The 27,672-nt window shown below is 39.9% G+C and overlaps 1 protein-coding gene across 1 annotated transcript in view; it reads left to right on the top strand.

The window, feature by feature from the left end:
* The window catches only part of LOC126335783 (anoctamin-4-like), a 274,203-nt gene that overhangs the window by 22,670 nt on the left and 223,861 nt on the right, over positions 1-27,672 (top strand). Inside the window, exon 2 of the mRNA XM_049999245.1 lies at positions 1,425-1,688. Within this exon, the coding sequence (XP_049855202.1) occupies positions 1,425-1,688 (264 nt within the window). The remainder of the gene's footprint in view (positions 1-1,424; positions 1,689-27,672) is intronic.

The raw sequence follows: 27,672 nt of genomic DNA, 5'->3' as shown, positions 1-27,672 counted from the left end.
CACTCTCATCACATTCTGAATAGTGAAAACTGGTGTAGGATACTGAAAGAAGTACAGTGCTCCATGTACAGAACAGCTGGTTCGTCAATAGAAAATTACAGGATAAGCAGTAGCTTAGTTCACAAATATTGCTTTAAATTGTTGCACATTGGTTCCGGGCCTTTCTTACATTAACTGTGGTGTATGCGTCCCCATACCAGGTAAACAGACATTTGGCTTGTTACCTTTTGGGCTGTTAGAAAATCTGTTCCCCTAGGACAATGGAACAGTGAGCAGAACAGTTTATCAGATGTTGCACTGGAATGTGGATATTTTGCAGCATAGAGAGCATTGGCTTGCAGGCTATTTTCATTTGCTAAACTATATCAGAAAATAACATACGCCATATTATTTGTGAAGTAGTGAGAAAATATGGGATGCTGAACTATTTGTATTAAGAAATAATTCAGCAACAGTAAATATAAAAGTGAAGTAATTTGTGTAAGTAGGGTAGACACCATGGTACATTTCCAGAATTAAAAGTAATTTGCATTGCGATGAGACACACTAACTGACTGCGAATATGGTACAGCACAACTCAAACCAAATTACTGACTGTGGACTACTTATAAGATAAGACCACTGTGTTCTAGAGTACTGTGGTATAGAAATACCTCAAAACACTCTTTCAACTCTTGACAGACCACTAATGCAATGAAGGAAAAATATATCTAAAACAAAGATGATGTAACTTACCAAACGAAAGCATTGGTATGTTGATAGAGACACTAACAAACACAAACACTCACACAAAATTCAAGCTTTCGCAACGCACAGTTGCTTCATCAGGAAAGAGGGAAGGAGAGGGAAAGACAAAAGGATGTAGGTTTTAAGGGAGAGGGTAAGGAGTCATTCCTATCCCGGGAGCAGAAAGACTTACCTTAGGGGGAAAAAGAGACAGGTATACACTCACACACACACACACACACACACACACACACACACACACACACACACACACACACACACACACACACACACACACACACCACAGGCACAAATCTTGAAATTTGTGTGTGTGTGTGTGTGTTTTTTTGTGTCTATATATATATCAAGCAACAGCGTACCAAGGACAGATCACAAACATAAATCATTGAACCCCTCCTAAAGAACCACATTCCAGTGACTCATTTGCTAATGGCAAATGGCAATTATGCTAATAGTTGTGCCAGATCTATAAGCAGATGTAGACAGTTTATTGAATTTCATTAGCAAACAACAGAGAAATGTTGTCTGCTATTACAGTCTTCCGTTACTTTATGACAGGAAGAAGCATCCTGAGACAACAAATTGTAGCACAAACAATACAACTGCTGATTATTATACCTTTTTGAAAATGATTAACTTCTTTTTATCCATTCATGCAACTGCATTTTTTTTTACAGAGATAGAGCAAGATGAATGTTCAAAAAGTATTGCTAGCATAGCAACAGTGGAAGCTGGTAGTAACACTGCTAGCAGATCGAACAGTGCAACTGTGAGCTATGACCATAATAGTGAGAGAAACAGCAGAGAAACTGGTGATGGTTCACGGGATATTTCAGCACCTTCTACCAGACAACAGACTCAGCAACAACGGAGATCATCAAGATGTGGTGCTGCAGCTGTGCATCCAACACCTATCGGTCTTGCAGTCCGGGAAGCTTTTGGTATTATTATTTCATAAAAATTAACAAAATATTAATTCCTTTATTTAGGCATAGGTCACAGCATATTCCTGCATATATTTCCTGTATATGATGACCAGTCTGCATATACAAATTAATGTTAAATAACATGGCAAAAACACAGCTCTGCATTATGTACAAATAAAAATAATTACTGTATTAGTACGCTAATGAATGTCGTAAATTGCCTGTATGCCGAATGAAATATTATTTCCCCAGGCAGAGACTTTAATTTTTATATATACACAGAACAGATCCCAACATGAAGAATGCATTAAGAGACATGTTAAAATAGAGCAGTCATTTTAATAAATCGCTTTTCCATGTGTCATTAACAATTGACTGTCATAAGTAATACCTGGTTGCAAGATATTAAACCAAGGTATTAACCATGCTCTATTATTAAGAAAGCTGCAAATTAACATCAGTGTGCATGTTCAGGAAAGGATTAGAAATAGATCTATTTTACTTTTGATTAAATATGCGATCTATGGATTACATGTGATAAATTAAAACTGTTCTGGATGAGTCTCAAATCTAGTCCAAAATCAACCATTCTGAGAATAAAATTAAAACAATACACTGGACAGTTAATACAGGATAGACCACTCCTCAACATAAAGATGTCACATGTAGTTACAGACAGGCACAAGAAAAAGAATGATATATATCTGAGCTTTTAGCCAGAGCATTCTGACTGGAGTGGTCAGAGATAGTGGTCATATGTGCATGAGATGTGCTTGCTTGTATGAGTAGTTATTGTTGTATCCTACCTACTCATCAACATGGGGTGCCTAGGAAACCTGCTTTCTTGGATCTCTAGACAACTCAAACAAATTGTTTTAATGTATTTTATTACAGAAAGAAAAGACTATGATACCTAACTTTGTATTAAACAGATGTGTCGCAAGTAAAGAGCGACATGCAAATAAGAATCTCTTCAGTTGTACAATTCCCATACAAGTGAAGCAGTACTGTAGATGCTGGTCTTGACACTTCTGTAGAAGTGGACCACAGCTGGTTGGATGAACCACTTAAGTTCTCTTCACATAGAGGGTTCTGCCATCGCATTCTCATCTTAGAGAGGGTTTGGTTAGTCTGCTATTGGTTGACGTCTTCTTCACAGCCCTCTCTGCTCTAACATTCCTGACTGTTGTGCCGGTACTTGACTTAACGCTGATACAGTTATTATGGATAATTACAGCATGAAAATCTACATCTATAGTTCACAAGTCACTTCATGATATGTGATGGATAATACTTCTCTTATCAATTCATGAATGGTGTGTGGGAAGTAGAACAATCAATAAGCCTCTGTATGAGTTAAGATTTCTCTGATTTTTTTCATCGTGAACATTACACGAGATAATGTAACTTGTTAAATGACTTCTTGGAATATACATTCTCATAATTTTTACAGAAAAGGCCTCTGAGATGCACTATATATCTCTTTTAGAGTGTGTCACTTGAGTTTTAATTAGTATCAGTGAAACACATTCTTGATTTTTAAGCAAACTCATGTCAAAGTGTACTGCTCTTCTTCAGGTCTTATCTTCCTCTCGTATTAGTCCTACATGGTAAGAGTCCCAGATTGCCAAACAGTATAAAGGTTGCCAAACCAGGATTTTAAAGAAACTTTCTTTGTTGATGATTTACATTTTCTTTGAACTTTTCCATTGGATCTGTCTGGCAACTAACTTTCCTTCAGCTAGTTTTATGTTGTTATTTAACCATAAACTTCTCTGGACATATATTCCTAGATATTTAATGGTTATGGTTATTTTGAGTTGATATTTTCTAACATAAGAGAATAAATCAATAAGATTACTTTAAAGACACAATGAATTATATACAAGAAAGCTGTCACAAGCAAGAAATTTATTTCAAGTTAACCCAACAATGCCTTCCATGGTCACTGAAAATGTAGTTATGTCCCTCAAAAACTCTCATAGTTGACAATAACTTGCAGCAAGCTTTTAAAAGTTGATTCTAATGGTAGAGCTGTTATGTTTTCTTATACGTAATATCCCATTTTCAAAAAGCATTTATCTAGAAGGGCAAAAGTGTGCCATAGTTACTCTTCTTTGTAAGAAGGAGTTCAGATGTGTTACCTTGGTAACACCATTATCTAAAGTCTTTTGAAAAGGAAATGTTCTCAAAAGAGTTTGGATGTACCTTACAAAGTAAGACTGCAAGTCATCCTTAATTTTAATCTCAGAATGGATTTTATGTTGAAGCAAACCTATCAGTTCAGAAGCAACACTGAAAATATTGTGATGAACTGAAACATCTGACGGTAAAGCCATGATGAACTGAAGCATTTGACTATGAAGTCACAACATTCTTTTGGCAGATGGCAAATTTTAGGCTGCAGAAGAAAAAATTAATGACTGGTGTACTTCACAGTTATCTGTCCAATTTCTTTGGGCTAGATACATATGGAACTGAAGAATATTTGTACTTTCTGCACTGAAGTTTTCTAAGCAATTCTTGAGAGGAAAGAGGTGTCATTGCTTGAGTATCTGCCAGTTCAAATTTCTTAAAATTTATTTTATCCTCTGTCTTCAGTTAAAGAGGACTGTGAGTATTTGTACCACCCTTCTTTGTATGTGCTCAGTATCCCTTTAAAGTCCAATCTCATATGTGTTCCATGTACTCGAGCAATACTTAAGTATAAACTCTATGATTGATTTGTATACAGTCTCTTTATTAGATAAACTGCAGTTTCCCAGTATTCTACCAGTGAAACATAGTTTGCCATTTGGTCATTTGAATTTTTGTATCTACACACCATTGCCCGCAAAAATTCATACTAAATCACAGACTTCAGTTGTATTCTGTTAATTCAGTGGTTAAAGGGTACAACAATTTTATATTCTGTGGATCATCTCTAATGACTTCATTGTTGATGGAGGTTAAACCAATTGTAGGTCTTTCACCAGGCTGCTATTTTGTTGATTTGTATGCAGTCTCTTTATTAGATAAACTGCAGTTTCCCAGTATTCTAATAGTGAAACATAGTTTGCCATTTGGTCATTTAACTTTATGTATATAGATATTGACACAAACACATGTAACAGAATTTTCTCCTAGATAACTGCATGATCTGCAAAAAGTTTGTAATTGCAACTAATACTACAAACTAAGTCACCAATGTGTAAAATAATTGTACACATCAATACATAACATAAGATATTGCTTCAGTGTCTTTAGACGACACTTCATCCAGGATAATGTATCCTGTCATGCCTGTCTGCAGATTTCGATGTAGTTGTAAGCTGGTTGGATTTTAATAGTTTCACAGAATACCAGTGTGGGCTCTGAAAAACAAAGCAGCATCAAAAGGCATAGTGGGCAACTGAAGTGAAACTGTGCTGTAGATCATACAAGACCAACAATAGCTGGAGTCTAGGCAACAAGTACAAATAACAACATAATTTGCAGCATCTGTAGAAGATAACTGGCTTAGTTATCAAAATATCACCTAAAAGAGCACCATTAATCACTGATGCCAAGAAAATACTAGAGATTATGTGATTGGATTTTCCTTAGAAGGTGTTGACATGATACTAAATTGAAAGCTTTTGAAAATCAAGAAAAATAAAATCATGACATTTCTTCTATCTATAAATTGAGGGTATTGAGTGAAGAACATAAGTTCATTTCCATGGAGAATGTTATTATATTAAAGGTAGGTCATAATAATTGAACTCAGAATGTGTCACAGCATTCAGCTATATACAGATATGAGTGATATATGACAGTAGTTCTAAGGATCAGTTCTACTTTCCTTTTTTGTAGATGGATGTGCTGTACATCTTTTTCCAATCATAGAAAGTGTATCTCTGTGCTCAAGGGATCTGCAGCAAATTACAATCAAGAGCAGAGCTAATTCACTCACAAATTCTGTAAAGAACTTGACAGGGAACACATCTGGCCCTGGGGCCTTGTGGAGTTTCAGCATTTTAAGCCGCTTTTTAACATTTATAGTACTCATTACCATAGCACTTGTTTTAGCATGGATAAGGTTATTGAATGATGATACATTCATTGATTTTTTTTTCATTTCATTTAACATCTGTCTATCTTGTTGTATATACTTTGTTATGAATCTGTTTGTGCAGCAGATACTATCTCTTGAGAAGCTTCCTGATATTGTCTGTTTACCAAGATGATCTCTCCTTCCTTTAATTATTCTGGTAGGTAGATAATGCGTGAGGAGTTAGGTAGTGGGTTTGGTGTCTGAAGGATGTTGGGAAAGGCAGTGCTCAGTAGCGGTATGACTGTGGGCATGAGGGATGTTCATCTATAGGGAGGTGGTGTCAACAGTGATGAATAGTGATCCCGGGGGTGATGGAGAGTTGCTGACTTGTACGCCTCACTAACTTCATCCCAACTCACAACTACTTCTCCTTTGACTGGAAGGTATTCAAACAAATCTGTGGCACAGTCATGGGTACCCACATGGGAGCCTCCTATGCCAACCTGTTAATGGGCGACCTAGAGGAGATTTTCCTAGTCTCCCATAATGTCAAACCCATAGTCTGGTTTGGGTTCATTGATGATTTCTCCATTATCTGGACTCAGGGCCAAGACACCCTGTCTTCATTCCTTCACAACCTCAACTCCTTGTCTCTCATGTACTTCACCTGGTCCTCCTTAACCCAGTGTGCCACCATCCTAGACATTGCACTCTTCCACTCTGACAACACCATCCACACATCTGTCCACATTAAACTCACCAACCACCAAGAGTACCTGGATTTCGATAGCCGTCATCCCTTTCACACTAAAACATTCATCCCATGCAGCCTGTCCACCTAGGGACAGTGTATATGTAGTGATGAGAACTTCCTTCCCAGTGTGCTGAGGGTCTCGCCAAGGCCTTTACAGACAGGCACTATCCCTCACACCTAGTGCAGAAACAGATCTCCCATGCCATTTTTCCTTGCACCACCAGTACTCCCATGACTCCCTGAGAACTTGTCACAAAGGAGTGCCCCTTCATCACTCAGTACCAACCCAGACTGAAACAGTGGAACCACATCCTTCACCAGGGCTTTGGTTACCTATCATAAAGCCCTGAAATGAGGGACATCTTTCTCAAGATCCTTCCCACTCCTCCTAATGTGGTGTTCCATGACCCACCCAACCTCCACGACATCCTAGCCATCCCTATGCCAATCTCAATCCCAACTCCTTGCCAGAATGATTGTATCCCTATGGAAGTTCGAGATGCAACACCTGCCCAATTCATCCTCCCAGCACTTCCTATTCCAGTCCTGTCACTGGCTTATCCTACCCTATCAGAGGCAGAGCCACCTGTGAGAGTAGCCATGTCATATAGCAGCTGCTGCAATCATTGCACAGATTTCTATATTGATATGACAACCAACCAGCTGTCCACAAGGATGAATGGCCATGGCCAAACTGTTGCAAAGAGCGAAGTAGATCACCCTTGGTACAACATGCAGCTGAATATAATGTGCTTGTTTTCAGTGCCTCCTTCACTACCTGAGGCATATGGATCCCACCCTCTGCCATGAGCTTTTTAGAACAGCACAGATGGGAGTTATCTATACGACACACTCTTCACTCCCTTAATTATCCTGTCATCAATCTATGGCAACATACCATCCCCACATCCTCCATCTTACAGTTTCCACCCCCTCTGTCCAGTCACCTCCTTCTCAGTCTCATCTCCCACCCTCTTTGTGTGCCGCCCTCTGACAGCGCACCTGCCCATCATTCCCTGCTCCTCACCTTTTACGATTTGTTTTCCCCACCTACCTGCCCCACAACCTCCAAGCTGCTCCTGTTGGCAGTCAAGTCCCTGCACATTCTGCCAGACAGTGCTCCTGTCTCAGCTCACACCCATAAATTGCTATCCTGTCCCCTCCTACTCCAGATTATTGCGTTCATTTCAAGTGACAGTTGCATTCTGGTCTGAGCTGTTGGAGTGTGTGTGTGTGTGTGTGTGTGTGTTTGTGTTGGAACTTATGGGCACTTAACATTAAGGTCATCAGCGCCCTGACACACATTAAAAGAAATGAATGAGGACAAATTTAGTAAAATGGAAGCATACATGCAAAGAAAGTGGGAAAAGATGCAAAATGATGTATAAGAAAATAAAACATAACAAAAATGAGAAAGGAGCATCAAGGATGCCACAGGAAATTGTCACTGGTTGGCCATTTACATAAAATATGGGCGAGCCACTCATCCTGTGAATAAATTAAGACTCTCACACTAAAATCTTGATAAAAACATTGTACAAGTCACAGAACTTTGAAACTTTAGCCACATTCATTTGAGTATTCCCTAAAAGAGACTGCAGATCAACCAGCAAGTCAGCCATGGCCCACTGGTCAGAAAATAAATCGCAATCCAATAAAACATGCACCATGAAGGAATTATCCAAATGGGACAGATATCAGTAGATGTGATGTTCGTGTACAGACAAATAAATTATTACAACTTCTGAAAAGTTGGAGGATTTACTGTAGAGAAAGAGGTTCAAAAATTGAGAAGCTCCATAATCAGAAAACTGCAGAGAAATATGAAATTACCAAACCACTCATCAGTGATTTACAGGAGAGTGTAATGCCGAAGCCATAAAACCTGGACTATGGAGCAATGGAAGAAAGTCATTTGGTCAGATGAGTTTTGTTCATACTGATTCCAACTTATGGCTGAGTAGGTGTACCAAGAGTGAAACATGGTGGGGGTTTGGTGATGATCTGGCCCTTATGCAAGCAGTTATTTGGCTTGGCATTGATTAACAAAGTTGTTGGGTGCCCTTCTACAGGATATCATGTCAAATTCTGTCGAAGTGTTGTATTAGATACTCAAAATCCTGAGCTGGTTCAAGTGCCATGCCAATAATGCCTCAAATATTCTCTACTGGGAGGAGATCCAGTGGCCTTGCTGGCTGATGTAGGTTTTGGAAAGCATGAAGACAAGCAATAGAAACTCATGCTGTGTGTGGGCAGGCATTATCTTGCTGAAATGTAATCCCAAGATGGCTTGTCATGAAAGCCATCATAATAGGGTGTGGAATATCGCTGATGCATCCAAAGGGGTTCTGCTAGAAGAAGAAATGGCATCCCAGACCAACACTCCTGGATGTGAGGCCATAGGGCGAGTGACAGTCAGGTCAGTATCTCAGTGCTGTCTGGGGCATCTCCAAACACATCTTTGGCATGGAATCTCCTTGACTGGAGTTGAATTCTCTTCAGTAATGAGTCTCGCTTCAAACAATCCCAATGACCAATGAAGCCATCCCGGCCTTACACTTCTTCAAGATAATGCCCCCCAGCACACGTCAAGAGTTCCAACTGCTTATCTTAGGGTTGCCATATCCTACCCCTTGAACAGCAAGGTTGCTGAACCTGTCCCCTGTCGAGAAATTTTGGAGCATTATTGGCATGGTCCTCCAGTCAGCTCTGGACTTTGAGGATCTAACACACCAGTTCGACAGAATTTGACATGATATCCCTCAGGAGGACTTCCAACAATTCTGTCAATCAAAGTCAAACCAATTACTGACTAGCTCAATTTTTGAAACCCTCTCTCTTGAATAAACCATCCAATTTTTTTTTTTAAATTGTAATCTTTAGTTCGTCTGTAGGTGTACATCACATCTGCCTATTTCCATCCCATTCTGATAATTCCTTCATTGTGGTATTTTTTTTAATTTTTTATATTTCGAGTGTAGTATGGTGAGAGTAAGATTCATTGTTCTTAGGGTGGTAGGCTAGAGAGTGAGCTATTGTGAACAGTTCAGTAACAGGATTATGCTCATCAGAATCTGCAACAGAGTGACACCAACAACAGTAGTTCCGGTATACATGCCCATGTCACATCCAGAACACGAACAGAGATAGAGAATGTGTCAGAACATTGAAAGGGTGGCACGGTTTGCAGTAATCATAGAGGATTGGTATGCTGTACTAGTGTAAGGATAGAAGACAGAAATATGTGAAAAAATATGTACTCCTTACTAGGAACGAGAGGAAAGAAAAACTCTTGGAATTATGCTATAAAATTCAGCTTGTAATACATTATATAAAAATTTGCAAGAGGTGATAGTGTATGTGGAAAGGATATTGATAGCTGGCATGACACCAGCTGGATTGTTTTGTGGTGGACCTGAGTGTCTAAAACTAGATACTGGGTTGTAAGGCATATAAAACCATATGTAGTTTCAGATCACAGTTTGGTAATGATGAAGACCAAGGTAAAGTTTAAAAGAATCATCAGGAAGCATCCGTTTGAAAAAAAAGTGAGACACTAAACTATTTATGATTGAGAAAGTGCTTTTGAAGTTCTCTGAAGATGCAAATAACATAGTAATGAATATTGCAATAGAAAGTGCATTTCATTAGGAATGGACATGCCTAAAAACGACAATCACAGAAGCTCAATGAACAAACATACAAGGGTTGATTAAAAATATTGAAACACCACACAGTACCATGTCTAATGGAGTGTAGGAAACCTGTTGGCATTCAAAAGTGGTTCTAGTCAACTTAAAATGGATAAACATAGACCCTATATGGTTTTCAAGGGAATCTTATACCATAATTCATACATGGCAAGTTCAGGTAATGATGATGGAGGTGGACAGTGATGACACACTCTCCTCCCCAAAATAGAACTCATGGGCTCAATATTGAGATCTCCTGATTGTGGTGGCCAGGGGAGATGCAACAGTTCATCCTTGTGGTCACAAAACCAGTCTTAGATTATGTGAGCTTTGTGAACAGGACCATGTCACCTTGGAATACAGCATCACCATTAGGAAACAAACATTGTACCATGGAATGGACATGATAAGCCAAAATGGTCACATAATCCTTGGCAGTAATGCAGTGCAAAGTAACCATAGGGCCCATGGAATTCCACAATATGGCTCCCCAGATCATCACCAAACCCCCACCATGTTTCACTCTTGGTACATCTACTCAGCCATAAGTTGGAATCAGTATGAACAAAACTAATCTGACCAAATGACTTTCTTCCATTGCTCCATAGTCCAGGTTTTGTCATTACACTTTCCTGTTACAGGTATTTAAATCACTGATGAGTGGTTTGGTAATTTCATATTTCTCTGCAGTTTTCTGATTATGGAGCTCCCTTCATGTTGTTTCAGTGCTGACAGGGTTTTTGAATGTGACATTCAGTTATGCAGTGTCTTTTGCAGCTGTCATTCTCGTATTTTTTGTCACAGTCCTCTTCAGTGACTGTCTGTCATGATCACAAAACACACTATTTTTTTCTGTGTTGTGACTTAGCGGATGATGTTGTTCTACTTTCCTCATATTCAGTATAAATCTTCTATATAATGCCTCTTGAAACACCAAACACTTCATCTCCCTTGGTTATGGAAGCACCCACAATACAAGCACCAACAACATGCCCACACTTGAATTCACTTATCTCAAACATAAAGCACTCACAACTATACAGAACACTGTTTTGGTCAAGACTGACATTTGCAGTGCAGTGTGGACATTGCACAGATACCGTTCATGGTTAAATGCAGTAGTGCAACCTACAGCTTGATTGACACCTGCATTTACGTTCAAGCATGCTTTTATCACAGTACTTCTATATTTTGTCCAACCCCTATAGCTACTCAGAAAGTAACTGCTAGCAAATGTTGAGTAATGGAATAAATTTATCAACAAAAAATGAGGTACATAACTGTTTAGAAAAATACAGGAATGTAGCAGTAAACATCACTAAGGAATGAAATTAATGTAAAAATGTACATAGAAGCTAAAATGAAATGGTTGCAGGGAAAATATGAAGAAATTGAAAAGGAAACAATTATTAGAATGACAGATTCAGAATATAGAAAATGTTAAACTACCTTCAGTGAAATTAAAAGCAAATGCTTCAACATTATGAGTGCAAGAGGAATTCCAGTGTTAAATGCAGAGGAAAGTATGGATAGGTGGAAAGAGTACACTGAAGACGTCAACTAGGGTGATCAAATGTCTTCTGACAGGATAGAGGAAGAAATGAGCATCTATTTAGGAGACATAAGAGGTCTAGTACTAGAGCCAGTATTTGGCAGAGCTTTGGAAGACCTACAAACAAACAAGAAGAAAATGATAGATAAGATTTCTTCAGAATTTTTAAAATCACTGGAGAAGTGGAATTGAACAACTGTTCAAGTTGCTGTGCAGAATATATGAGACCAGAGATACACCATCATACATCCAGAAATCACCTAGTTATTTCCAAAGATAGCAAGGGCATACAACTGCGAGAACATCATACATTCAACTTAACAGCTCAGGTATAAAAGTTGTTGTTGTATTTCTTACAATTTTCTCAGTCTTCTTTAATCCATCTTGTGTATGTGTTCATTTCAGTTATGCTTTCTCTTATGTATCCGCTCATTAATAAGGTCCACTTTGTGTCCTTTTCTAATGTTTTCACTTCTCTCTCTGTCTCACAGTGTCTTCCTTGCAATCCTCTGCAGAATTTTCATTTCTGTGGTTTTGAAAACTTTTAGTTTTTGATGTTTCCTGTCATGTCTCAGCTACATATGGTATAATTGGTCTCACTATTGTTTTATATATTCTTTCCTTTGCATCTTTTCTCTGTGCTGGTTTTTCCAAATTGTATCATTTCAACACCATATCACTGTATTTGCTTTTACTACTTCTTCTCTAATTTCTTTTTAAACATTTCCACTGCTGCACAGTTCACTACTAAGATATTTAAATGTCATTACTTGTTGAATAATTTTTCCATCCACTTCCAGTTTGCTTGTAAATGGGTCTACAGATGAGACCATACATTTCATTTATTGAGTGGATATGAATATATTTTGATTTTTGGCTGTAACATTAAATATATGTATAAGTTTCTGCATGTTATATTCATTGTTTGCCAGCAGAACTACATCAACAGCACAACAAATGATTTTTATTTCTTTGTCCCCCATCCTATAACCACTACCAGCCAATACCCTCTTTATCAACTTGTCCACGATTATATTAAAAAGTTGTGAGCTCAGAGAGTCACCTTGTCTAACATCTCTATTAACTGCTATGTAGCTGGTTAATCTGGAATAAATTTTCTCCTGAATGTACACTTTAGTTGTTGGAATAAATGTCTTCAACTGTTTTTATTAAACTGGAAGAAATCCCCCACTTGTAGAGCAGGTTTATCACATCTCTTAACAGAATCCCATCAAAAGCCTTCTGTAAATCAATAAATCAAAAGAAAAGCTGCTCAGTTATATTGAGTGGACTTCTGTACAACCTGGCTAGGAATGAATACTGCATCTTTGCATGACCTATTAGATCTAAAACCATATTGCTCTTCTGCAAGGGTTGTAATTTTTTTTTAATTTTATTTCCTGTTATTTTTGTTATGAGTTTAAGAACTGAACTCAACAGATTTATTGTTCTGTACATGGAAGGGTCTTTCATATCTCCATTCTTGTGCATGAAATGTGTAAAACTAGTTCTCCATTCATTTGGAATTTTATTACCAGTTAGAACATTGTTAACCAACTTGGTTAACTGTACAGTTAGTGGATATCCTCCATGCTCCAGTAATTCATTATGGATCCTATCTTTCCCTGGAGACTTCATATTTTTTAACAGACTCACAACTTCATCTACCTTTGCACATGAAACAGTTACATCATCATTTACTTGTACATGTGGTGATTTTTTACCTTTATTACAACTGTATTAAATATTTAACCATTATTTCTCATTTATGTCATTCACTTTCAAAATTTCATGTAATTCTTTCCTCTCCTTTGCATCATTCCTCAAATTTGTTTCTGGAACACAAGAAAGTCTTTTATCAATTTTTAGAAACAAATTCCCATTGTTCCTATTTAACACCTACTTCTACAGCTTCATGATTACTATGCTTTTCACAGTAAAATGCCTGGCAGAGGGTTCAGTGAACCACCTTCGAGCTGTCTCTCTACTGTTATATCCTTGAATGGTGCATGGGAAAAACGAGCATTTAAATTTTTCCATGCGAGCCCTGATTTCTCTTATTTTATCGTGATGATCATTTTTCCCTATGCAGGTGGGTGTCAACAGAATGTTTTTGCAGTCAGAGGAGAAAACTGGTGATTGAAATTTCATGAGAAGATCCTGTCACAATGAAAAATGCCTTTGTCTTAATTATTGCCACTCCAATTCCCGTATCATGTCTGTGGCACTATCTCTCCTATTTTGCAATAGTACAAAAAAGGCCACCCTTCTTTGAACTTTTATGATGTCATCTGTCAGTCCCACCTGATGCAGATCCCACACTGTACAGCCATACTCCAGAATAGGGTGGACAAGTGTGGTGTAAGCAGTCTCTTTAGTAGACCTGCAGTACTTTCTAAATGTTATGCCAATGAATCACAGTCTTTGGTTTTCTCTACCCACAACATTATCTTCGTGATCATTCCACTTTAGGTTATTTGTAATTGTAATCCATAAGTATCTAGTTGAATTCACAGCCTTAAGAGTTGTGTGAAGTATTGCGGAATCAAAATTTAGCAAATTTCTTTTAGTACTCATGTGAATAGCCTCACACTTTTCTTTATTCAGTGTCAATTGCCACTTTTGCACCATACAGATATCTTATCTAAATAATTTTGCAATTTGTTTTGGTCATATGATGATTTTACAAGATGATAAATTACACCATCATCTGCAAACAATTTAATAGGACTACTCATATTGTCTCCTATGTCGTTAATATAGATCAGAAACAATAGCAATAGAGGGCCTATAATATTTCCTTTGGGAATACCAGATATTACTTCTGTTTTACTTGATGACTTTCCATCTATCACTATGAACTGTGACCTTTCTGACAGGAAATCATGAATCCAGTCGCACAACTGATGTGATATTCCAAAGGCACACAGTTTGGTTAGAAGACGCTTGTGAGGAACAGTGTTGAAAGCCCACTGAAATCTAAAAATATGGAATCAATTTGACATCCCCTGTCAATAGTACTCATTACTTTATGAGTATAAAGAGCTAGTTGTGTTTCACAAGTATGATGTTTTCTGAATCCATGTTGACTATGTGTCAATAAATCATTTTCTTTGAGGTAATTCATAATGTTTGAACACAGTATACCACAAATCGATGTTAGTGATATGGTCCTGTAATTCAGCGGATTACTCCTATTTCCCTTTTTGGGTATTGGTGTAACTTGAGCAATTTTCCAGTCTTTAGCTACAGAGCTTTCTGTGAGCAAGTGATTGTATATAATTGCTAAATATGGAGTTATTGTATCAGCATGCTCTGAAAGGAACCTGACTGGTATACAATCTGGACTGGTGATTTAAGCTGCTTTGCTATACCAAGGATATCAACTTCTATGTTTCTCATCTTCGCAGTTCTTCTTGATTGGCATTCAGGTATATTGACATTGTCTTCTTTGGCAAAGGAGTTTCGGAAAACTGTGTTTAATAACTCTGGTTTGGTGGCACTGTCATCAAATGGTTCAAATGGCTCTGAGCACTATGGGACTTAACATCTGAGGTCATCAGTCCCCTAGAACCTAGAACTACTTAAACCTAACTAACCTAAGGACAGCACACACATTCATGCCCAAGGCAGGATTTGAACCTGCGACCATAGTGGTCGCATAGTTCCAGACTGAAGTGCCTAGAACCTCTTGGCCACACCGGCTGGCCAGCACTGTCATCAATGACTTCACTGTCGTTATCATGCATTGGAGGTATTGATTGTGTCTTGCCACTGGTGTGGTTTATGTATAACCAGAATCTCTATGGGTTTCCTGCCAGATTCTGAGACAGAGTTTTGTTGTGGAAATTAATAAAACCATCCTGCATTAAAGTACGCGCTGTATTTTGAACTTCTGCAAAACTTTGCCAATCATGGGTATTTTGCTTTCTTTTAAATTTGGCACGCTTTTTTTTGTTGCTTCTGTAACAGTGATCTGACCCATTTTGTGTACCATGGGGGATCAGTGCCATCACTTATTAATTTATGTGGTATATATCTCTCAATTGCCATTGATACTATCTCTTTGAAATCATTCTACATCTTTTCTTAGCTTATATGCTCAGACCGGAAAGAGTGGAGACTGTCTTTTAAAAAGGTGTGAAAAACATTTTTATCAGATTTTTTTTAAATAGATGTACTTTGTATTTCTTTTTTATGGTTACAGGTGTTTCTGCTCCTCAACTCCACTACAAATGAGTATGTACTGGTCATATTCTTTCTGCCCTTTGTCTTTCCTTTTTGTCTCTTGGATGCCACATATTGAGATTTTGTGATGTTCAAGTTCTTCTATAAGTTTTGATCTTTGATATTTAAAGATTTTACATTCCATATATTAGTTCTTAGAATATTTTTATTTTTCCATCTCTTAGACCTGTTTCTAGCCTTGGTCATCATATTTGTAGTCCGTTCTTTCAGAAGCAGTGTACTGGTACTCTGAACAGTGAAGTTACATCTCCAGTACCGGTAGGTTGCTGGTCTGCCTGTTGGTAGGTTTGCTTTCAGGATTTTCCTTTCGCTAGGTTGGCTGCCTTCACTATAGTTTAGGAACCCAACCTGCCCCACCAGCCTTTGTTATGTAATTCTGACATCTTCTATCCTTTGGTGCTCCTGCACCATTATTCCTGCAAGGCCATATAATGCGCTGATTTTTCTTTGTGGTTTTCTTTCCTTAAGCTTTGGTGGTCCAACATCCTGTTCTACAAGGCAGCAGCCATGAAGATCTGAGCTGAGTTATTTATAATAATTATATACAGAGGAAAATAAAATTGAGGGTATGTTACATGACAGTCAGTTTTAATGTAGAAAATATGAAGGCACCAGAGAGGAGTTCAGACACTGCATTTTATAATGGAAGCAAGACTTAAGAAAAATTAATGCATCTTCACTGGAATTTTCAACCAGTAAATAGTGTTCAACATGTAAAGTGGTACAGATATTTGAAATTTTTATGAAAATAGTTATAACCTGAAGTGAATTTGGTAAAATACTATATGTACAAGAATCAAGAGGTGACAGTAAGAAAGTAGACCAAGAATGATGTGCTCATATAAAACGGGGTATAGGACAGGGTGCAGTATGTCTCTCTTACTGTTTAACTTTTAGAGTGAAGAAGTAATGATGGAAATCAAAGAAAGATTCATGAATGGGATTCAAATTCAAGGAAAAAGGATATCAATGATAAGATTGTCTTATGGCACTGATATTCTTGGTGAAAGTGTGAAAGAATTAAAGGAGCTGTTGAAATGAATGGACAGTCTGATGAACATGGAATACAGGTAGAGGTAAATCACAGAAAGACACAAGTAATGGGAGTACGGAAATGATATTCATGAGAATCTTAACATCAGATTTGAGACTACAGTGTAGACAAAGCAGAGGAAAAGGATAATATAAGAAATAGGCTAGTACTGTCAAAGATGGCTTTCCTCATCAGACCTTAACCCTGCAGTCCACATGTCCACTGCAGTAGAGAGCTGTTAATGGTTGCTTCTTTGTTGTTGTCAATCAGTTCTTAGGCTGCAAATGCTTGCAGGGCACTGCACCAGTAGGGAATGTCTACTTGAGTGGACTGCATGTATTTGCAGCCTGAAGATCTATTGAAAGCACCAAAGAAGTGACAATAACAGCTGTCTGCTGTAGTGGTCAAGGGAACCACAGGGTTAATTTGAGGAAGAATTTTCTGAGAATGCATGATTGGAGCACATCATTGTATGGAAGTGAATCATGGACTGAAGGAAAAATACAAAAGAAAGGAATCGAGTTGTTTGAGATGTGATGCTATACAAGGATGCTATAAACAATGTTGACAGATAAGGTAAAAAATGAGGAGGTCCTCCACACAACCAGCAAGGCAAGAAATATGTGGAAAACAGAGACAAGAAGAAGGGACAAGATGATAGGACATGTGTTAAGACATCAGGAAATAATTTCCATGGTGGAGGGAACTGTAAATGGTAAACTCTGTAGAGCAAAATAGAGACAGGAATATATCCAACAAATAACTGAGGCTCTTGGAGTAAGTGCAACTCTGAGAAGAAGAGCACCAAACCAGACAGGAGAAAAAATTAACACAAAAACACAATACTTTTTGATTAATAAAATTTCCTTAATTACAGAAAAGATATGCGAGGAGTAAATCTTGATCTTCATGCTCCCACAGTGTATTACGTGATCCATAAAAGTGTGAGAATTCAGCCAGAACCAAACTTTGTGTACTGGTAAGATGGTCAGTCATTCCATCTTGCTCCGAATATGGCTGAACAGTTTACAGCCAAACTATTAGTAGCAGGTAAAGCTTTTATGGCTACATTCTCACAGTTTTATTGATTGAACTAGTTGTTCTTTACGTAGAAGAAAGATAGGGCTTTCATATGAAATACCCTAAAACATACCCTTATTAGTGGGGTCAGATTTTCAAATGCACATGGTTTTCCTCCATTTTAAATGTTGAATATTTCCTTGACAATTATTGTATGTAAAATACATATACAATTGTCATCAGCTACATCTAATTACTCACATAATAGTAATCTTGAGGAAAAGATGGCTTGAAAAATGATTGGTATACACCAAGCACGCAATATATATCAGATACAAAAAGAAAGGAGAAAAGGAAAAAATAGTATTTGTATTATAAGTGGTTTCAGTGCAAATGGAGCTATTACAACTTTCGATGTTTAAAAGTATATACTTATAGTTTATATCCTCTTTGAACAATGGAACTCCTATTTCCAAAAATGTCACAAGTAGCAGCCTCATTACCCAGTAACACTCAGCCCTTGAATGCTTTAATAGATTACTACACTAAGGCTACAGCTTGTCTCTAGTCAACTCTTGGAATGAGATTGTCTCTTGTTAATCTCCTCCTTGCAAGTTCCTGTGTTGCCTTCTGCTTTTCTTTCAATCTTTGCAACTCCTTCCTCAACTATAGGACATTCTCAGACTCATTCCCACTGTAAAAGCTGCCCATGTTCCCACCCTCTACCATTTACTCCAACCCTACCACTGCCAAATGTACAAAATTAAATGTAAGGAATCATGTGGATCTACTGATGTTGTTTTCTAGCTGATGTATTCACTGTGTTGCTTTTTGTGTGGGAATGACCTTTAGCAAACTAAGAGGATGCATGAACTTTTTCCGGTAGCAACATATAGTACACAGTTTGTGAGTATACTCTACAGTGTAACTCAAGACATCTGAGTGTCCAATATGCTACACAGTCCATTTGAATCTTCCTGCCTAACATCAATTTTACAGTGGTTCTAACCAGATGAACATATGGACCAGTCTCAAATTGGTCATGTCCTCACTCTCTCTCTCTTCCCTTCCCTCCCCCTCTCTCTTTTTTTTCCATGTGTGGTTTTTCAAATTCATTTTGAGTGAGTTTTGTTGTAGTCTTGTGACCATGTAGCCCCTGGTGTTCTTGTGACAATGTAGTCCCTGGTATGCTTGTGATCATGTAGTCTGTTGTGTATTGCCTCTTGTGTTATATTCCCTTTTGTTTCTTCCATTCAGTTAATTTGTGTTTTTCTGTCTCCTCAATGTATTCAGAGATCATCTCAGAAGCTTTTACCGGTACCATTCTTTTGGTGTGTCCATTAAACATGATTTCCATCTTTTTAAAAAACTGCCGCCTCATGTAAACTTTGTTTAGTTACAATTTGCATTCCTATCTTACCACCTTAGACACTCAATATCCTTTGATGTTTCTTTCTTTTTTTTCCAGGTCCTCCAATAGATGCTTCATATTCAGTGGAATACGCTGAATCACAGACATTCTGGCTTTATCACGGTGATGTAATTTTGTATTGACTGAAATACATTTCTTGTAAAAGATATTTCAACAATAGCTATATCCGTCTTTCTTGTCTTTCCCCTTATGCTATTCCTGGTGGTCCTATTGGTATTATCCATTCCAATAGATACTTAAATTTCTGCACAATGTTTATTTTTCTGTACTTGCTCTTTGTGGATCATGTTAAATCTGTTTTGCGTATTGATAGTCTTGTCTTTTCAAACAATATTTGTATTCTTCTCATTTTAAGAATATTTGTCTACTGTCCCAGCTATTTATGCAGTATCAGGCAGTACTAACATATCCATAGCATCTGCCAGACCAGTTAATTTTTATTATAGACTTTCTTCAAGTTGTCTCATGTGTTCACCTGCAGTTCTTTCAGTCTCCTGCTTTATTCTCCTGCCAGTTACTAAACAATGTTGTTGAACAATAGTGATGAAATGGATACATTGTCGGGCTGTAACCACAATCACATCCAAATCTGAAAGTGGAGTCATGTAACACTTACCATTAACAGCATGTTTACTACAAATGCCATCGAAGAGAACTAAATTCCTGGGTGGAGTGTGCTGAAGTTTATACAAACATTGAATATTCCAGAACGTACAAGCATTATGAGCATAAGAAATTTCGAGAGCCTTCCAGAAATTATAAATACTAAATGACAAATAATTGCTTTTGGTTCATTTTGAACTAGCAACCAACAGTTCACCAGCCAGTGATGCTAACTACTATACCACACTGCATGCAACACATCTTGCAGCATTGCTCCCTCTCCTGGAGAAACAGCATCCTGGAGTTAAATCATGTCAGTGGCCCTATGTATGGCAGCAATGGCAGATCCTCACATTCTGGTCATGTTGTCACATCCTCTTTGCTGCATCCTGCTGCTAGTGCCTGTGAGCGTGAGTGCACTCAGTATAATAATACTGTATGTATGTAATTAAATCAATCACCGACTGCATCAGAGTAGGCCAGCCACTGGGGGCTTCCTGTACAAAGCGTGCACCCAGCACACTCTTTACCATGCCATCTACCAGGGATCACGCCTATATACATGTGGAACAGTGCTGACTCACGCTTACCATGTTCTCTTAGTTTGTCTTACATCAGTGGTTCTGTGTGTTGCTTATGCTGCACCTTTGTATGATTCTTTCATCTTGTTGCGTGGGGAATCACAAGGGGCTTATGAATAAAGCCATATTTATGTTACACTTGGATTGGTTTTGTGTAGAACTTGCTTATTACATGATTGGCAATGAGAGGAGGATCCATCGTTTAGTAAACAAGTAATACATGAAACTGATCCAAGTAACAAGTAACAGAAATATGTCTTTATTCATAAACCTCTGAAAATAATGGAAATAAACCTTTTGTGACTCCATACATAACAAGACAAAAGAATCATGTAGCAGGCACAACATAAGCAATACACAGAACAACTGATGTGAGTATTACGAATTAATAACATAGTAAGCATGAGTCAGTGCTGCTCTGCACATGTATAGGCACAAGTCACCGGTAGATGTCATGGCAGAGACCATGCCATGTGCATGCTTCCTAAAGGCGGCATGTTGTGGCCAGTCCACACTCATACAGTTGGCGGTTGATTTAAGTACACAGCGCAGTGACACTACACTCAGCACACTCATTCTCACATCTACTAGTAGCAAGATACAGTACTCTTCACTAAGATGAGCATTGAAGCTAGACTTATGTGGTCATCAAATAGGTCTTCAGTTTCCTTGAATGAGAAGCTCTGCATCCATTGTCATTCTGTGGTGTAGCACTGTAGTAGGGCTTCAAATGGAGGACACAGATGAATTTCCTGTGCTTTTGTCTTCTTTATGAAGGGTTATAATCCTTGACCTTGTGTGTGATATCCGATAATGACAAAGGATACGATACAACCCAAAGTAATGCTTTAGTAACTTTTCCAGTAATCTCACTTTCTGCAGAGGTGTAAAACTCCACACCAAGTCTCGTGGGCTATGTTCGTGGGCTATGTCTCACCGGTCAGTCCTTGGTGTCCAGGGACCACATGGTAGACAGCTGCCTTGCTACTTTGGTCCCTGTGATGAGCTGTTTCACATAGCCATCCTGAATGTCATTCAGTTGAAACAGTAATGGTGTGTCCAAGGAACAGTATATACATTGTCATTTTGGCCTCACAATCACAGAGCAGAAAGAATGGTGTGAAGCCTGGAATGTCTTGCTTTGCCTTGTTATATGCAAATGTAATGACAGGCAGTATTGTATTCCAGTCTGTCTGTTCAAAATCAATTTATATCAAGAGCATATTTGCCAGTGTCTTATTAAATCATTCTGTGAGGCCATTCATCTGTGGCTGGTAGGCCGTAGTCCTGTGGGTGAGGTTACAGTTTGAAATTACCTCTGATACTAGTCTTGACTAGAAAACTTTACCATGATCAGAAATCATCATTCAAGATGCCCTGTGCATCAAAATGATGTCTTCTATAAGTAACCTCACAATTTCTGGAACTTTGATAGTCAGCACAGCTTTGGTGCCAGCATACATAATACAGACTATTATCCATCAATCCCATTTGTGGACTTGGGTTATCCCCAAGAGGTTAGTTCCATTTTGGTGTAATGGTGCAGCTGCAGGGGGAATTGACACCATATGCTCCAGAGGTAATTAGCCATGTGCTTCTGTTTCTGGAATTTCTTACAGTGGGTCACTTAGTGTCTAATGGATTGGTAGACACACTGTGTTCCCATCCTCAAAACTATGTGCATAGGCCATACATGAGCAACAACACATCCAACACATTTGCGTGGTGACAGATCTATATAGGCCTGATCCTTTTTTGTCTTCATTGGACTATGTCACAGATCACAACAAGGACACCGCACACTGTTTCCAGATTTTTGACAAGGGTAATTATTTGCTGGAACAATCTATATGCTTGGTGTCCCATGTACCTAACACCATCTAATATTCAGCCAATCTCACAATCCCTGCCATGTGTAGGAAAATGTTTTTTGGAAAAAGACAATATTATCTAAATAGCAAAGACATGTTGCCCATGTAAGGTGTCAAAGCTGTTTGTCCATCATACTTTCGAATGTGGCTGGATCATTACATAGCCCCAAAGGCATAAGCTTGAAATCATACTAGCCATTAATAGTCATGGAGGTAGACTTTTCCAAGCCAGCATCCCCAATCTCAATTTCTTAGTAGCCTGTCTGCATGTCTGTAGTTGAGAAATACAGTACTTTGCCCCTTTCAAGCACTCTGGGGTGACATAAAGTGTGGTGGCAGATAGACATGTTTCTTTGTGATATTTTTTAGTCATTGATAGTTGACACAGAAATTCCATTACTATCCTTCTTCTTCACTAGAAGAACAGGAGAAGACAAAGGGCTCTCTAAAGGGTCAGTGATATCATCCTCCACCATCTCCTCCACCTCCTCCTGTAGTATGGATTGTTCAGCTGGAGACACTGTATGTGGGTGCTGGATAATTGGTGAATGATCCCCAGGTTGATACGGTGTTATACCATTGACAGCATTGTCTGACTCTTCTCCACTCTAGATTTCAATGCATCCAAAAATTGTCATAGAATGACGAACACTCACCAAAATTGTTTCTCCATCAGGTCAAATTCTATTGGCTGTTAAAATAGCAGCTTCCACCATAGCTTTGTCTGCAGTAGTGGTGGAACACAATTCTACTACATTGGTGACACAGAGGTGCCCAACCTGGACTGGTTCGGCTGTTCCTGCACACATACCTTTAGGAATGAGTTGTGGGGAGTTTAATGATTCAGATTTCTCTGTGGCCACCTGTAATACTTTGATTACTGCTGGGATATAGATTTTTTTTGTTAGGCTGAATTTCCAAGAGCTTCACAATTAAACGGAGCATCAGCAGGGTGACAGTTATTGAACAACACTATGTGATAAAAAGTATCTGGACTGTGATCAAAAGTATCTTGACACCTAGCAGAAAATGACATACTGGTTCATGGCATACTCCATCAGTAATGCTGGAATTCAATATGATGTTGGCCCAACCTTAGCCTTGATGACACTTCCTCTCTCACAGGCATATGTTCAGTCAGGTACCGGAAGGTTTCTTGGAGAATGGCAGCCCATTCTCCGTGGAGTGATGCACTGAGGAGAGGTATCAATGTCAGTCGATGAGGCCTGGAATAAAGTCAGTGTTCCAAAACATCCCAAAGATATTCTATAGGATTCAGATCAAGACTCTGTGCAGCCCAGGGATGTTATTGTCATGTAACCACTCCACCATAGGCCGTGCATTATGAACAGGTGCTTGATCATGTTGAAAGATACAATCACCATCCCTGAATTGCTCTTCAACAGTGGGAAGCAAAAAGGAAGTGCTCCATCGCAGGGAGACCCTGGACGTGCGGAATATTTGTGTATAAGGAAGTGGCATCAATGGTAACAAGGATGGTTTCTGGGGGTAACAGATTGGGTAAGGATTCCAGGTGTTCGAGAAAGTGGTTGGTGTCCTTGATGAAGCATGGGAGACTGCATGTAATGGGTTGAAGGTGTTGATCTACGTAGGCAGAGATACGTTCTGTGGGCACTTCCTTTCACGCCGATCACCTGCCACCCTACCTAAAACCTCTTCCCTCATTAACTTAGCCAGCTTCATCCTGACCCACAACTTCTTCACTTTTGAAGGCCAGACATAACAACAATTAAAGGGAACAGCCGTGGGTACCAGGATGGCCCCTTTGCACGCCAACCTATTCATGGGTCACTTAGAGGAAGCCTTCTTGGTTACCCAGGCCTGCCAACCCAAAGTTTGGTACAGATTTATTGATGACATCTTCATGATCTGGACTCACAGTGAAGAAGAACTCCAGAATTTCCTCTCCAACCTCACCTCCTTTGGTTCCATCAGATTCACCAGGTCCTACTCCAAAACCCAAGCCACTTTCCTTGATGTTGACCTCCATCTGTCCAATGGCCAGGTTCACACGTGCGTCCACATCAAACCCACCAACAAGCAACAGTACCTCCATTATGACAGCTTCCACCCATTCCACTTCAAATGGTCCCTTCCCTACAGCCTAGGTCTTCGTGGCAAACAAATCTGCTCCAGTCCGGAATCCTTGAACCATTACACCAATAACCTGAAAACAGCTTTCACATCCCGCAACTACCCTCCCGACCTGGTACAAAAGCAAATAACCAGAGCCACTTCCTCATCCCCTCAAACCCAGAACCTCCCACAGAAGAACCACAAAAGTGGCCCACTTGTGACAGGATACTTTCCGGGACTGGATCAGACTCTGAATGTGGCTCTCCAGCAGGGATACGACTTCCTCAAATCCTGCCCTGAAATGAGATCCATCCGTCATGAAATCCTTCCCACTCCACCAAGAGTGTCTTTCCGCCGTTCACCTAACCTTCGTAACCTCTTAGTTCATTCCTATGAAATATCCAAACCACCTTCCCTACCCTCTGGATCCTACCCTTGTAACTGCCCCCGGTGTAAAACCTGTCCCATGCACCCTCCCACCACCACCCACTCCAGTCCTGTAACCCGGAAGGTGTACACGATCAAAGGCAGAGCCACGTGTGAAAGCACCCACGTGATTTACCAACTGACTTGCCTACACTGTGACGCTTTCTATGTGGGAATGACCAGCAACAAACTGTCCATTCGCATGAATGGACACAGGCAGACAGTGTTTGTTGGTAATGAGAATCACCCTGTGGCTAAACATGCCTTGGTGCACGGCCAGCACATCTTGGCACAGTGTTACACTGTCCGAGTTATCTGGATACTTCCCACTAACACCAACCTGTCAGAACTCCGGAGATAGGAACTTGCCCTTCAGTATATCCTCTCTTCTTGATATCCACCAGGCCTCAACTTCCGCTAATTTCAAGTTGCCGCCTCTCATACCTCACCTGTCTTTCAACAACTTCTTTGCCTCTGTACTTCCGCCTCGACTGACATCTCTGCCGAACTCTTTGCCTTTACAAATGTCTGCTTGTGTCTGTGTATGTGGATATGGATATGTGTGTGTGTGCGAGTGTACACCTGTCCTTTTTTCCCCCTAAGGTAAGTCTTTCCACTCCCGGGATTGGAATGACTCCTTACCCTCTCCCTTAAAACCCACATCCTTTCGTCTTTTCCTCTTCTCCCCTCTTTCCTGAAGAAGCAACCTTTGGTTGTGAAAGCTAGAATTTTGTGTGTAAGTTTGTGTTTGTTTGTGTGTCTATCAACCTGCCAGCACTTTTGTTTGGTAAGTCACATCATCTTTGTTTTTAGATATATTTTTCCCATGTGGAATATTTCCCTCTATTATATTCATATATTAAAGATAAGGTGTACAGCAATAAGTCCAAATCCATTTCTGAGCTGATAACAGACATTTAGGAGGTCATCGGCAGCATTCATGTTCTGACACTTGGGCAGGTCATGCAGAATTTCGCTGTTTGTCTGTGCCACGTCACTGCCAATGATGGCAGGAATTTTGAACATGTCATAAAATCTGAATATCTGTTGTGATGTTCAGTCAAATAAAGTGTGTGTGCTCCATAGTTTGTAACTAATTTATGTTTTTTTTTCATATAGTTCAATAATCGTCACCCATTATACACTCCTGGAAATGGAAAAAAGAATACATTGACACCGGTGTGTCAGACCCACCATACTTGCTCCGGACACTGCGAGAGGGCTGTACAAGCAATGATCACATGCACGGCACAGCAGACACATCAGGAACCTTGGTGTTGGCCGTTGAATGGCGCTAGCTGCGCAACATTTGTGCACTGCTGCCGTCAGTGTCAGCCAGTTTTCCGTGGCATACGGAGCTCCATCGCAGTCTTTAACACTGGTAGCATGCTGCGACAGCGTGGACGTGAACCGTATGTGCAGTTGACGGACTTTGAGCGAGGACATATAGTGGGCATGCGGGAGGCCGGGTGGACGTACCGCCGAATTGCTCAACACGTGGGGCGTGAGGTCTCCACAGTACATCGATGTTGTCGCCAGTGGTCGGCGGAAGGTGCACGTGCCCGTCGACCTTGGACCGGAACGCAGTGACGCACGGATGCACACCAAGACCGTAGGATCCTACTCAGTGCCGTAGGGGACCGCACCGCCACTTCGCAGCAAATTAGGGACACTGTTGCTCCTGGGGTATCGGCGAGGACCATTCGCAACCGTCTCCATGAAGCTGGGATACGGTCCCGCACACCGTTAGGCCGTCTTCCGCTCACGCCCCAACATCGTGCCGCCCGTCTCCAGTGGTGTCGCGACAGGCATGAATGGAGGGACGAATGGAGATGTGTCGTCTTCAGCGATGAGAGTCGCTTCTGCCTTGGTGCCAATGATGGTCGTATGCGTGTTTGGCGCCGTGCAGGTGAGCGCCACAATCAGGACTGCATACGACCGAGGCACACAGGGCCAACATCCGGCATCATGGTGTGGGGAGTGATCTCCTACACTGGCCATACACCTCTGGTGATCATCGAGGTGACACTGAATAGTGCACGGTACATCCAAACCGTCATCGAACCCATCGTTCTACCATTCCTAGACCGGCAAGGGAACTTGCTGTTCCAACAGGACAATGCACGTCCGCATGTATCCCGTGCCACCCAACGTGCTCTAGAAGGTGTAAGTCAACTACCCTGGCCAGCAAGATCTCTGGATCTGTCCCCCATTGAGCATGTTTGGGACTGGATGAAGCGTCGTCTCACGCGGTCTGCACGTCCAGCACGAACGCTGGTCCAACTGAGGCGCCAGGTGGAAATGGCATGGCAAGCCGTTCCACAGGACTACATCCAGCATCTCTACGATCGTCTCCATGGGAGAATAGCAGCCTGCTTTGCTGTGAAAGGTGGATATACACTGTACTAGTGCGGACATTGTGCATGCTCTGTTGCCTGTGTCTATGTGCCTGTGGTTCTGTCAGTGTGATCATGTGATGTATCTGACCCCAGGAATGTGTCAATAAAGTTTCCCATTCCTGGGACAATGAATTAACGGTGTTCTTATTTCAATTTCCAGGAGTGTATATTGAAAACTTCGACTGACAGTTGGATAACATCTTCAGTGGCAAACAGTTGTCCAGAATAATCTATGTTATGTGTGGTTGTTGGAATAGCTTTGTCTACCTGGGGCTC

This window comes from Schistocerca gregaria, chromosome 2 (genome assembly GCF_023897955.1).
Source record: "Schistocerca gregaria isolate iqSchGreg1 chromosome 2, iqSchGreg1.2, whole genome shotgun sequence".
Lineage (NCBI taxonomy): Eukaryota > Metazoa > Arthropoda > Insecta > Orthoptera > Acrididae > Schistocerca > Schistocerca gregaria.
Note: the sequence above shows the minus strand (reverse complement) of the source record. Positions and strands in the feature narration are given on the sequence as shown.